Source organism: Lampris incognitus, chromosome 8 (assembly GCF_029633865.1).
Source record: "Lampris incognitus isolate fLamInc1 chromosome 8, fLamInc1.hap2, whole genome shotgun sequence".
In the NCBI taxonomy this organism is placed as follows: Eukaryota; Metazoa; Chordata; class Actinopteri; order Lampriformes; family Lampridae; genus Lampris; species Lampris incognitus.
This window is the reverse complement of record NC_079218.1, coordinates 56,406,936-56,419,435: the sequence shown is the minus strand read 5'-3', so window position 1 is coordinate 56,419,435 and position 12,500 is coordinate 56,406,936. Positions and strand designations below refer to the sequence as shown.

The 12,500-nt window shown below is 47.8% G+C and overlaps 1 protein-coding gene across 1 annotated transcript in view; it reads left to right on the top strand.

The window, feature by feature from the left end:
• grk6 (G protein-coupled receptor kinase 6) overlaps positions 1–12,500 on the top strand; it is a 108,912-nt gene that overhangs the window by 80,673 nt on the left and 15,739 nt on the right. Inside the window, exons 11-12 of the mRNA XM_056284393.1 lie at positions 9,955–10,044; positions 10,261–10,469. Coding sequence (XP_056140368.1) covers positions 9,955–10,044; positions 10,261–10,469 — 299 coding nt within the window. The remainder of the gene's footprint in view (positions 1–9,954; positions 10,045–10,260; positions 10,470–12,500) is intronic.

The following is a 12,500-nucleotide window of genomic DNA, read 5'->3' as shown; positions in this document are numbered from 1 at the left end:
TAAAGCTACTTCTAATCAATATGACTACTTCTAATCACTACAGACGGTGTGGTAATAAAGCTACTTCTAATCAATATAACTACTTCTAATCACTACAGATGGTGTGGTAATAAAGCTACTTCTAATCAATATACCTACTTCTAATCACTACAGACGGTGTGGTAATAAAGCTACTTCTAATCACTACAGACGGTGAGGTAATATAGCTACTCCTAATCACTACAGACGGTGAGGTAATATAGCTACTTCTAATCACTACAGACGGTGAGGTAAAATAGCTACTCCTAATCACTACAGACGGTGAGGTAATATAGCTACTTCTAATCACTACAGACGGTGAGGTAATATAGCTACTTCTAATCACTACAGACGGTGAGGTAATATAGCTACTTCTAATCACTACAGACGGTGAGGTAATATAGCTACTTCTAATCACTACAGACGGTGTGGTAATATAGCTACTTCTAATCACTACAGACGGTGAGGTAGTATAGCTACTTCTAATCACTACAGACGGTGAGGTAGTATAGCTACTTCTAATCACTACAGACGGTGAGGTAATATAGCTACTTCTAATCACTACGGACGGTGAGGTAATATAGCTACTTCTAATCACTACAGACGGTGAGGTAATAGCTACTCCTAATCACTACAGACGGTGAGGTAATATAGCTACTTCTAATCACTACAGATGGTGAGGTAACATAGCTACTCCTAATCACTACAGACGGTGAGGTAGTATAGCTACTTCTAATCACCACAGACGGTGAGGTAGTATAGCTACTTCTAATCACTACAGACGGTGAGGTAACATAGCTACTCCTAATCACTACAGACGGTGAGGTAATATAGCTACTTCTAATCACTACAGACGGTGAGGTAGTATAGCTACTTCTAATCACTACAGACGGTGAGGTAGTATAGCTACTCCTAATCACTACAGACGGTGAGGTAGTATAGCTACTTCTAATCACCACAGACGGTGTGGTAATATAGCTACTTCTGATCACTACAGACGGTGAGGTAGTATAGCTACTTCTAATCACTACAGACGGTGAGGTAATATAGCTACTCCTAATCACTACAGACGGTGAGGTAATATAGCTACTCCTAATCACTACAGACGGTGAGGTAGTATAGCTACTTCTAATCACTACAGACGGTGAGGTAATAGCTACTTCTAATCACTACAGACGGTGAGGTAGTATAGCTACTCCTAATCACTACAGACGGTGAGGTAGTATAGCTACTTCTAATCACTACAGACGGTGAGGTAATATACCTACTTCTGATCACTACAGACGGTGAGGTAATATAGCTACTTCTAATCACTACAGACGGTGAGGTAGTATAGCTACTTCTAATCACTACAGACGGTGAGGTAATATAGCTACTTCTGATCACTACAGACGGTGAGGTAATATAGCTACTTCTGATCACTACAGACGGTGAGGTAATATAGCTACTTCTAATCACTACAGACGGTGAGGTAATATAGCTACTCCTAATCACTACAGACGGTGAGGTAATATAGCTACTTCTAATCACTACAGACGGTGAGGTAGTATAGCTACTTCTAATCACTACAGACGGTGAGGTAGTATAGCTACTTCTAATCACTACAGACGGTGAGGTCATATAGCTACTTCTAATCACTACAGACGGTGAGGTAATATAGCTACTTCTAATCACTACAGACGGTGAGGTAATATAGCTACTTCTGGTCGAGAACACGTCTGATAAAAGTTGCAGATGGCTCTGGCGTGGTCAGCCCTGGGTCTTTTGGCTGTGGAAGAAGAAAGGGAGAGGCGGAGGTGAAAAATAACCAGCAATCACACTAAATGGGTGAAACCATGGACACTACAGCGACAGGCTCAAGGGGCTTTCCTGAACCTGTGTCGAGTGCTGGAGATAAGTGAAACCTCCGGTTTTGAAAAACTCGCTCGGCTCTTTCCTGGTCAGAGCCTTCTGTGTGTGGCCTCTTGACTCGTCGTTTGTTTGCTTCGTAACGTCGTTTCTCTTGTACTGATTTGTCAAGCTGAACAGCCAATCAGAGTGATCTCTCTCACCAACAGGCGAAAAGCTGCCGACAGGGGTCCGACTAGTTCCGGCGGTGCAGACACACCGCAAAAACTCGGACCACAGACGCTCACCGACGGCCCGGCCTGGTGTGTCAGGGCCTTTAGCTCTTCTGTGTTGTGTCATCCTCTTGGCCAGTGTCTGTTCAGTTTCCACAATGTACAAGTCACGGCAATCCTCCCGGTACTTCACAGCTACACTATATGGCTCTGTTTGTGCTGGGGAACCCGATCCTTGGGGTGGACCAACTTCTGGTGCAGTGTGTTTTGGGGTTTGAAAGCAACTGAGACGCGGTTTTTGGAAAATACGCGTCTCAACTGTTCAGACACTCCCACCACATACAGAATCACCACTGGCTTAAGCTTAGGCAGCTGTTGTCCTCCTGTCTTCGATTGGCTGGTGCACTGTTCGGACGTCCTCCTTAGGATAACCACACTTGACCAGGGCCTGTTTAATGTGGGATTTCTCCCCTTCCCCGGCCGCCGTGTCGGCGGGGACGTTGTCAGCTCGGAGGTGCAGCATCCTGATGACTCCTAGGTTGTGCTGCAGTGGATGATGAAACGTTTCTCTCAGTAAACGTTGTGTCCAGACGAACTGATTCAACTCTCGGTGATTTGTCCCCTGGATTATTGAGCATGCATAAAGACAAATTCACGTTTTATTTTCTATTTGTAAAAAGCATTTCCGTCGCCCATTTGGTAACTGATATTTTTATTACCCCACTCTTCCAAGCCGTCCCGGTCTCTGCTCCACCCCCTCTGCTGATCCGGGGAGGGCTGCAGACTACCACATGTCTCCTCCCATACATGTGGAGCTGCTAGCCGCTTCGTTTCACCTGAAAGTGAGGAGTTTCACCTGACAGTGAGGAGTTTCACCTGACAGTGAGGAGGAGCGCGTGGGAGGATCACGCAATTCTCCCAGTCCCGCCCCCCCCCCCCGAACAGGCACCCCGACCGACCAGAGGAGGCGCTAGTGCAGCGACCAGGACACATACCCACATCCGGCTTCCCACCCGCAGATACAGCTAATTGTGTCTGTAGGGACGCCCGACCAAGCCGGAGGTAACACGGGGATCCCCATGTTGGTAGGCAACGGAATCGACTGCCACGCTACCCGGGAATGTCCTGTAATGTAAAGGGTTACCAAATGAGAGAAACTGTCCAGAAAGCAACAATCAGACACATTCATTCTGTTTGGGAGAGCAACTAGAAGGACGTTTCCTATGAGGAAGACCAACATTTGGTCCGGCCTGGAGTTTGATAGAAACCATAGAACAACATCTAGGGTGTGATGGGTCTGCAGTGATGTTGCCTGCCTGTTTCCTGAGTCTTGAGGTGTATAAGTCCTGAATGGAGGCCAGGTTGGCACCAATGATTTTGTCTACAGACTTAACTGTCCATTGTAGTCTGTCCCTGTCCTGTTTGGTGACTGATCCAAACCAGACAGTGATGGATGTGCAGAGGAGAGACAGTGGTGGATGTGCAGAGGACAGACTGGATTATTGCAGTGTAGAACTGAATCAGCAGTTCCTGAGGCAGGTTGAACTTCCTGAGCTGGTGGAGAAAGTACATCCTCTGCTGGGCCTTTTTGGTGATTGTGTCTATGTTGGATGCCACATTAGGTTCTGGGAGATTGTGGAACCCAGAAATCTGTAGGTTTTCACCATAGACACTATCCTGTTGAGTATGGGGGGGGGCATGTTAGGGGGCTACTCCTGAAGTCCACTGTTGTCTCCACAGTTTTGAGCATGTTCAGCTCCAGGTTGTTATGCACCAGAGGGCAAGCTGTTCAACCTCCCATCTATATGAAGACTTGTCACCATCCCGCATAATGCCAGTGATGGTTGTGTCATCCTCAGACCTCAGGAGTTTAACAGATGGGTCAACTGAGGTGAAGTCATTTGTGTAGAGGGAGAAGAGTAGAGGGCCGCACACACATGCCTGTGGGGCGCCAGTGGTGATTGTCCGAATGCTGGATGTGATTTCCCCCAGCCTCACCAGCTGCCTCCTGTCTGTCAGGAAGTGTTTAATCCCTGGCAGATGGGGGCCGGTACAGTGAGCCGGTGAGTTTGGAGTGGAGGATATCTGGGGCGATGGTGTTGAACGCTGAGCTGAAGTCCACAAACGGGACCCTTGTGTGCGTCGCTGGGGAGTCGAGATGTTGGAAGATGTAGTGCAATCCCATGTTGACTGCATCAGCCACTGACCTGTTTGCTCAGTAGGCAAACTGCAGGGGGTCAAGCAGGGGGCCTGTGATGTCCTTCAGGTGGGTCAACACCAGGGTCTCAAAGGATTTCATGACCACATACATTAGGGCAGTGGGCCTGTAGTCATTTAAGCCTGTGATATGGGGTTTCTTGGGGGCCAGGATGATAGTGGAGCTCTTGTAGCAGGAGGGGACTTCACACAGCTCCAGTGACCTGTTGAAGATCAGTGTGAAATGGGGGTGGGCTGGTGAGCACAGACTTTCAGACAGGCGGGTGACTTGCCATCCGGGTCCGGTGCCTCCCTGGTCTTCTGTCTCTGGAAGAGCTGTCACAGGTCCTCAACACAGATCCTGAGTGCAGTTGGGGGGTCGATAGGGAGGGGAGAGTGGCTGGCAGGGGGAGCAGTTGGTTGTGTATTATGGCCGGAGAGGGTGAGGGGTTTGAAAGTGTGCTTATCAAGATCATCAGCCAGTTGTTGATTCCCTGCAGTATGGAGGAGGGGTCTCCTGTAGTCGGTAGTGTCTTTCAAATCTCTCCAGACTGATGACTGGTCATTGGCAGAAAGCCTGTTTTTCAACTTTTCATCTTTTTGCCACTCTGATCTCCTTTATGAGTCTATTTCAGGCTTGGATCCTATCTCCACTCCTGTAGGCTTCTTCTTTGGCCTGACGAAGCTGCCTGAGTTTTGTTGTGAACCACGGCTTGTTGTTGTTAAAGGTGCAGAAGATTTTAATGGGCACACACGTGTCCTCACAAAAGCTGATGTAAGTTGTCGCAGTGTCAGTAAGTTCATCCAGGTCTGCAGCTGCAGCCTCAAAAACACTCCAGTCAGTGCAGTGGAGGCGGGCCTGGAGCTCCAGTTTTGACTCACTGGTCCATTTCCTCACAGTTTTAACCACAGGCTTTGCAGATTTTAGTTTCTGCCTGTAGGTTGGGATGAGATGGATCAGACAGTGATCAGAGAGGCCCAGGGCTGCACGGGGGACATAACTCTCACTTGGTTTTCTGTCTTCCGTTGTTCAGCTGACAGAGTGACCTTTACTCTCTCCACCTCCCTCTGTCTCTCTCCTCCAGCAGAGCTGAGATCTCCTCCTTTTCCTTCATCTCCACCCTCTCTATTCATCTACCAATCAGGCGTCCTTTAATATTGTGTAGCAATGATCCAGAGTGTTGTTGTCCCTGGTGGGACATTAACATGCTGTCTGTATTTTGGCAGTTCGTGACTGAGGTTTGCTCTGTTAAAATCCCCGAGGATAATGAGTAGGGAGTCTGGATATTTGCGCTCCATGTTTGTAATGTGATCAGCCAGGTGTTTTAATGCCTCCTCAACACAGGCCTGGGGTGGATATAGCCACCGACCAGAATACATGAAGAAGATTCCCGCGGTGAATAGAGCGGTTTACAGTCGGTGTAAAAGGTCTGTAAGTGTAGGCTGCATGATTTCTTCAACACTGTGACATCCGTACACCAACCTTCGTTAATGTAGGAGCATATGCCGCCACCCCATCCCCAATACCCTCGCATCACGGTCCGCCCGAAGGAGTTGGCACTGTGGCAGATGAAGTGTACTGTCCTTGATAAGCTCTCTAAGCCAGGTTTTAGTGAGACACAGGGTGGCAGATCCGCAAAAATCCGAGTTTTTCCATGTAGGAGTAGCAGTTTGTCCATTTGTTGGCCAGAGAGCAGACATTCTCCAGGTGGATTGACGGGAGAGCGGGTCTAAATCCAGTTTAACAGCGCTCCGGCTCGCTTCCCCCTTCTGCATCTTCATCATAGTCTGCACAGGGCTGTACCGATCAAGACTTTCGTTAAAACGTCCAGTCCCTGCTCTGTGTGACCAGTGAGTGGAAGCCGGAAACTAAACAAACCAACAAAAACAGGAAAAGTACAGAAAGAACCGAGGCCACCGTCTGCAGCATCCTCTTGATGCCGCTCCTTAACTACAGTCACGACATCAGCGCCGAGACAGTGTCGTGATATGTGATGGGTTTCACGTTGTGAAAACACCGGTATACTGAAGGCCAGCTCAAATGACAGAACTTTTACTGCAGATTTATACTGTGGCCCTCAAACACAATCACCTCGTTACTGCTGTGCAAACATAAACAACTCAACTCACTTGGAAAGAGTTCAGGGGAGGTGACTACTTTCTGAAGGCACTGTACGTATACTATACCCACACTGCACAATGCATGCATGTACTATACATACTGTACACACCGTGCGTACACTGAGCTTGAACCGTACATACAATATACATCCGCTGTACTTACACTGGGCCCTTACACTAGAAAGGGTTCGTATCAACCTTACACACACACACACACAGACACACACACGCACACTCTTTCTCTTTCGTAGCCTTTTAAGGGAAATCCCCGCTGACGTGTGAAGTGCATTGCATTGCATCTTTAGAGGTGTGACGTCAGTCCAATATAAGGTGTATTTTTTATTATCATCAACAATAGAATTACATCTATTAATTGATTGGTTGGGGGAGATGATACACGAACGGCTTGTGAGGCGTTTTCTGTGTAAACGGTCGTTCTGCTTACTGCCACCTGGGGGCGCTGTGGACGCACGGGAAGAGCAGTGAGTGACGGGGCGCTAGGAGGCTCATCAGAGACTGCATGGATAGATGAATAGATGTTATTAAAACCGTTCCCCTCCTGGGCCAGAGGTCTTGCCGGGACGTGGTCTTCAGAAGGGAACCGTGTTCTCACCACGTGTCAGACTCATTAGCACACAGCTGGGTTACTTTGGCTTTTATGTGGATTACTTTGATTTGCTTTGGTTTGATTAAATTACACTTGGTTTTTTAAATTTAGGTTTTAGCTCATTTGGTGTATTTTCTGATCATTTGTACTACCGAGGTTTAGCGTGCTACGTTTCATCTCATTTATGGTGTTAATTTTTGTTTTTGTTTTTTAATTGACTTTTTTACACTAAACTTATTTTTTTTTATCGTATTTACAGTTTGGTTGATGTTTTATTTCATAGTTTTGATTCATTATTCTCCGATGAATCGCTTTTCAAGAACAGTTTTACAGAACAGTTTACCATCACTGACGTGGAGGCGACTTCAGTAAAAGCATGAAACATCACAGCTGCCATCTTGCCTTCCTCTTCACCATCATCACCTTGCCTTCCTCTTCACCATCATCATCTTGCCTGCCTTCCTCTTCACCATCGTCTTGCCTTCCTCTTCACCATCATCGTCTTGCCTTCCTCTTCACCATCATCGTCTTGTCTTCCTCTTCACCATCATCGTCTTGCCTTCCTCTTCACCATCATCGTCTTGCCTTCCTCTTCACCATCATCACCTTGCCTTCCTCTTCACCATCATCGTCTTGCCTTCCTCTTCACCATCATCGTCTTGCCCTCCTCTTCACCATCATCACCTTGCCTTTTCTTCACCATCATCATCTTGCCTTCCTCTTCACCATCATCACCTTGCCTTCCTCTTCACCATCATCGTCTTGCCTTCCTCTTCACCATCATCGTCTTGCCTTCCTCTTCACCATCATCGTCTTGCCTTCCTCTTCACCATCATCGTCTTGCCTTCCTCTTCACCATCATCGTCTTGCTTTCCTCTTCACCATCATCACCTTGCCTTCCTCTTCACCATCATCGTCTTGCCTGCCTTCCTCTTCACCATCATCGTCTTGCCTGCCTTCCTCTTCACCATCGTCTTACCTTCCTCTTCACCATCATCGTCTTGCCTTCCTCTTCACCATCATCGTCTTGCCTGCCTTCCTCTTCACCATCATCGTCTTGCCTTCCTCTTCACCATCATCGTCTTGCCTTCCTCTTCACCATCATCGTCTTGCCCTCCTCTTCACCATCATCGTCTTGCCTTCCTCTTCACCATCATCGTCTTGCCTTCCTCTTCACCATCATCGTCTTGCCTTCCTCTTCACCATCATCGTCTTGCTTTCCTCTTCACCATCATCGGCTTGCCTTCCTCTTCACCATCATCGTCTTGCCTTCCTCTTCACCATCATCGTCTTGCCTTCCTCTTCACCATCATCATCTTGCCTTCCTCTTCACCATCATCGTCTTGCCTTCCTCTTCACCGTCATCGTCTTGCCTTCCTCTTCACCATCATCGTGTTGCCTTCCTCTTCACCATCATCGTCTTGCCTTCCTCTTCACCATCATCGTCTTGCCTTCCTCTTCACCATCATCGTCTTGCCTTCCTCTTCACCATCATCGTCTTGCCTTCCTCTTCACCATCATCGTCTTGCCTTCCTCTTCACCGTCATCGTCTTTCCTTCTTCTTCACCATCATCGTCTTGCCTTCCTCTTCACCATCATCGTATTGCCTTCCTCTTCACCATCATCGTCTTGCCTTCCTCTTCACCATCATCGTGTTGCCTTCCTCTTCACCATCATCGTCTTGCCTTCCTCTTCACCATCATCGTCTTGCCTTCCTCTTCACCATAACGTCTTGCCTTCCTCTTCACCATCATCGTCTTGCCTTCATCTTCACCATCATTCGCGCCGTTTCTACTTCCTTTCTAATTGCTGACCAGTTTAAAAACCACAAGATACTAAAAAAGATAAAAAAGATAAAAAAGATAAGATAAAAAAGTTCTTCCCTGATGGTACCGAGCTGTCGGGTCATGGACCCGGTCAGTCCAGAACACAGAACACAGGTTACAGTGTTCCAGTCCTGCCATACCACTTCAGCAACCACATCAGAAATCAGGACTCAGCAACCATTTATTGTCATTTCCTACGTGTACTTGTATACACAAAGAAACGACATTTCTTTTCTGCCAGCCCACAGCAGTACAACACAAAAGACACACATCCAAAATGTCCCCAAAACAACACCACCAAAAACATACAAAAACAGAGAGAACAAAGCAAAAAAACAAAACAAAAAGACACAAACAGTTAACAGCACAGTCCACTCAGGGCAACACAGTCCACAAGCTCCTGTGTCCAGAGAGCTAACTGCTAGCCAGGATGACTGGTGGACCCGCCGGTCTGCATGGGCTAGCAGTTAGCTTAGCCTGCCCCGCTTCCTCGTCCTGCCACACCGCCCTCGGCGCTTCCTCCCCGGGCGCAGCTCCTGGAGGGCCGTGGTCCCTGGGCCCACCGGATGCAGCAGACCAGGCTCCCTCAGCAGATCCAACGCCGGCTCTCCCAGCTGGACACCCCAGACACACCTCCCCCACACTACACATGACGACGGAGCCGCAGACAACACACTGAACAGCTGATGCGAGGTGAGGCCGCCGCCAGGCCTCCTCGGTGTTTCCACTCGGGTACATCTCCGGGCTGCACCCCAGAGGAAACACTCGTTTGATGGCTAGGCTAGGAGAGCCGGCGTTGGATCGGCTGAGAGAGCTTAAACGAAAAAAATTGACGAACAAAATAAAAAACTTCACACGAAGACACAAACTTAGACGTGGACGAAGACACTGCGCAGTCGGCACTGGGTGGGGCCGCCGCAAACGCCGCCATCTTCCCACATTACCCACTGTCTGGTCTCTGGAAAGTGCGATACAGTTTCCCTTCGGGGGGAACGTGTGTTTGTGTCTCATCTTGTGCTGTTGTGTACACGTGTGTAAGTTAGCGGGGTTAGCCTCCTCATGGGTTGTTCTCTTTCTTTCCTGTGTGTGTGTGTGTGTGTGTGTGTGTGTGTGTGTGCGCATTCAGGCCACATCAGGATATCAGACTTGGGCCTGGCCGTCCATGTACCAGAGGGTCAAACCATCAAGGGACGAGTAGGGACCGTTGGATATATGGGTAATAGATCGGCTGCTTTTCTCTGTCTTTAAATCTATTTATCTGTGTGTGTGTGTGTGTGTGTGTGTGTGTGTGTGTGTGTGTGTGTGTGTGTGTGTGTGTGTGTGTGTGTGTATGATTTAAAACCAAACGCGTACTTGTTTTTTGGAAGAACGACTGTAAATGTTTTGGATGGTGTCAAACTGTGGTGACCCCCATTCGCCTTTCGTCCCGCAGCTCCGGAGGTGGTGAAAAACGAGCGCTACACCTTCAGTCCTGATTGGTGGGCACTGGGCTGCCTGCTGTACGAGATGATCGAGGGCCAGTCGCCCTTCCAGCAGAGGAAGAAGAAGATCAAGAGGGAGGAAGTGGAGCGTCTGGTCAGAGAGGTGGAGGAGGAATACTCCAACAAGTTCTCGGAGCAAGCCAAGTCCCTCTGCAAAATGGTCTCTGTCTCCCTGTCTTTAATCGGTCTTTCTTGTCTTCTTTCTGTCTGCGTGTCACATAGTCTAGTTTATTAGTACAACATAGTACTCATAGTACTACAGTATAATGTAGTTCACAGCAGTATATAGTATAGTGTAAGTATACTGTAGTAAGCCACATCTGAAACTGGGGATACATTTTATGTATATATATATATATATATATATATATATATATATATATATATATATATATATATATATATATATATATATATATATATTTGTGTGTGTGTCAAGTCAAGTCAATTGTATTTGTATAACCCAATATATAGATGTGTCTATAGTATGTCTTCCTCAAGCTCGGGTCCTCTACCAGGGGCCTGGGAGTTTGAGGGTTCTGCGCGGCATCTTAACGTTTCCTCTTCTGGACAGAGACCTCAGATGTTGTTCCTGGAGTCTGCTTGAGTCACTCCCCCAGTTTGGGGGTCACAGCCCCTAGTGCTCATATTATCACTGGCATCCCTGTGGATTTCACCTTCCACATCTGATCTTATTCTTCCCTCAGCCCTTGGTATTTCTCTAGCTTCTCATGCTCTTTCTTCCTGATGTTGCCGTCGTTTGGGATTTTCACATCGATCTCTACTGCTGTCTTCTGTTCTTTGTCAACCACCACAAAGTCTGGTTGGTTAGCCAGCACCTCCTTGTCAGTGTGGACCTTGAAGGCCCATAGCATCTTAGCTCTGCCATTCTTAACAACCTTTGGTGGTGACTCCCATTTGAACTTGCGGGCTTCCAGTCTGTATTCAGGACAGATATTCCTGTACACTATCCCAGCCACTTGGTTATGCTTTTCAGTGTATGCTTTTGCAGCTAGCATTTTACACCCTGCTACTAAGTGCTGGACTGTCAGGGGCGTCTTTGCACAGCCTGCATCTTGGGTCTTGTCTGGTGTGATAGACTCCTGCCTCAATTGATCTGGGGCTGAGTGCCTGTTCTTGTGCTGCTATGATCAGAGCCTCTGTGCTGTCCTTCAGTCCAGCCTTTTCTAGCTACTGGTAGGATTTCACAATATCATCTACATCTTCTGTCTGTCAATGGTGCATCCCATGGAGGGGCTTGATCTTCCATGATACCGCCTCTTCTTCTTCCTCTGCGCTCTGTGTCTTCTGCTGCCTGAGGTACTCACTCAGCAGTTCATCCTGGGGGGGCTCTCTTTCTGATGTACTCATGGATGTTCCTTATTTCGTCCAGGATAGTGGCCCTGACACTCACTAACCCTCGGCCCCCATCTTTTCACTTATACAGTCTCGTTTTGCTGGACTTCGGGTGGAACCCTCCATGCATTGTGAGGAGTTTCCATGTCCTGATATCTGTGGCCTTTATCTCCTCCTTTGGCCAATTTATTATTCAAGCTGGGTATCTGATGACTGGTAGGGCATATATGTTGATGGTTTGGATCTTATTCTTCCCATTGAGCTGGCTCCCCAGGACCTGCCTCACTCTCTGGAGGTATTTGGCTGCAGCTGACCTCCTTGCTGCCTCCTCATAGTTTTCATTTGCCTGTGGAATACCCAGGTACTTATAACTGTCCTGTATGTATTATCCTGCCATCTGGTCATTCAACCCCTTCAGTCCTCACCACCTTTTTCTTTTTGCTACCATTCGTCCGCACTTGCCCAGTCCAAATGGTATCCCGATGTCATTGCTGTAGATCTTGGTGAGGTGGATCAGCAAGTCAATGTCTCCCTCATTCCTGGCATACAGGTTGATGTCATCCATGTATAGGAGGTGACTGATGGTAACCCCACTTCTGAACCTGTAGCCGTCTCCATTTTTTGTGGTGATCTGACTGAGGGGGTTCAGGTCTATGCAGAACAGCAGTGGGGACAGTGCATCACCTTGGTATATGCCACATTTGATGGTTACCTGTGTGATTGTCTTTGAGTTGGCCTCTAGTGTTGTTTTCCACTGCTGCATTGAGTTCTTGATGAAGGCTATATGTGTCCTGTTGGCTTTGTATAGTGCCAAACACTCCAGTAACCAGCTGTG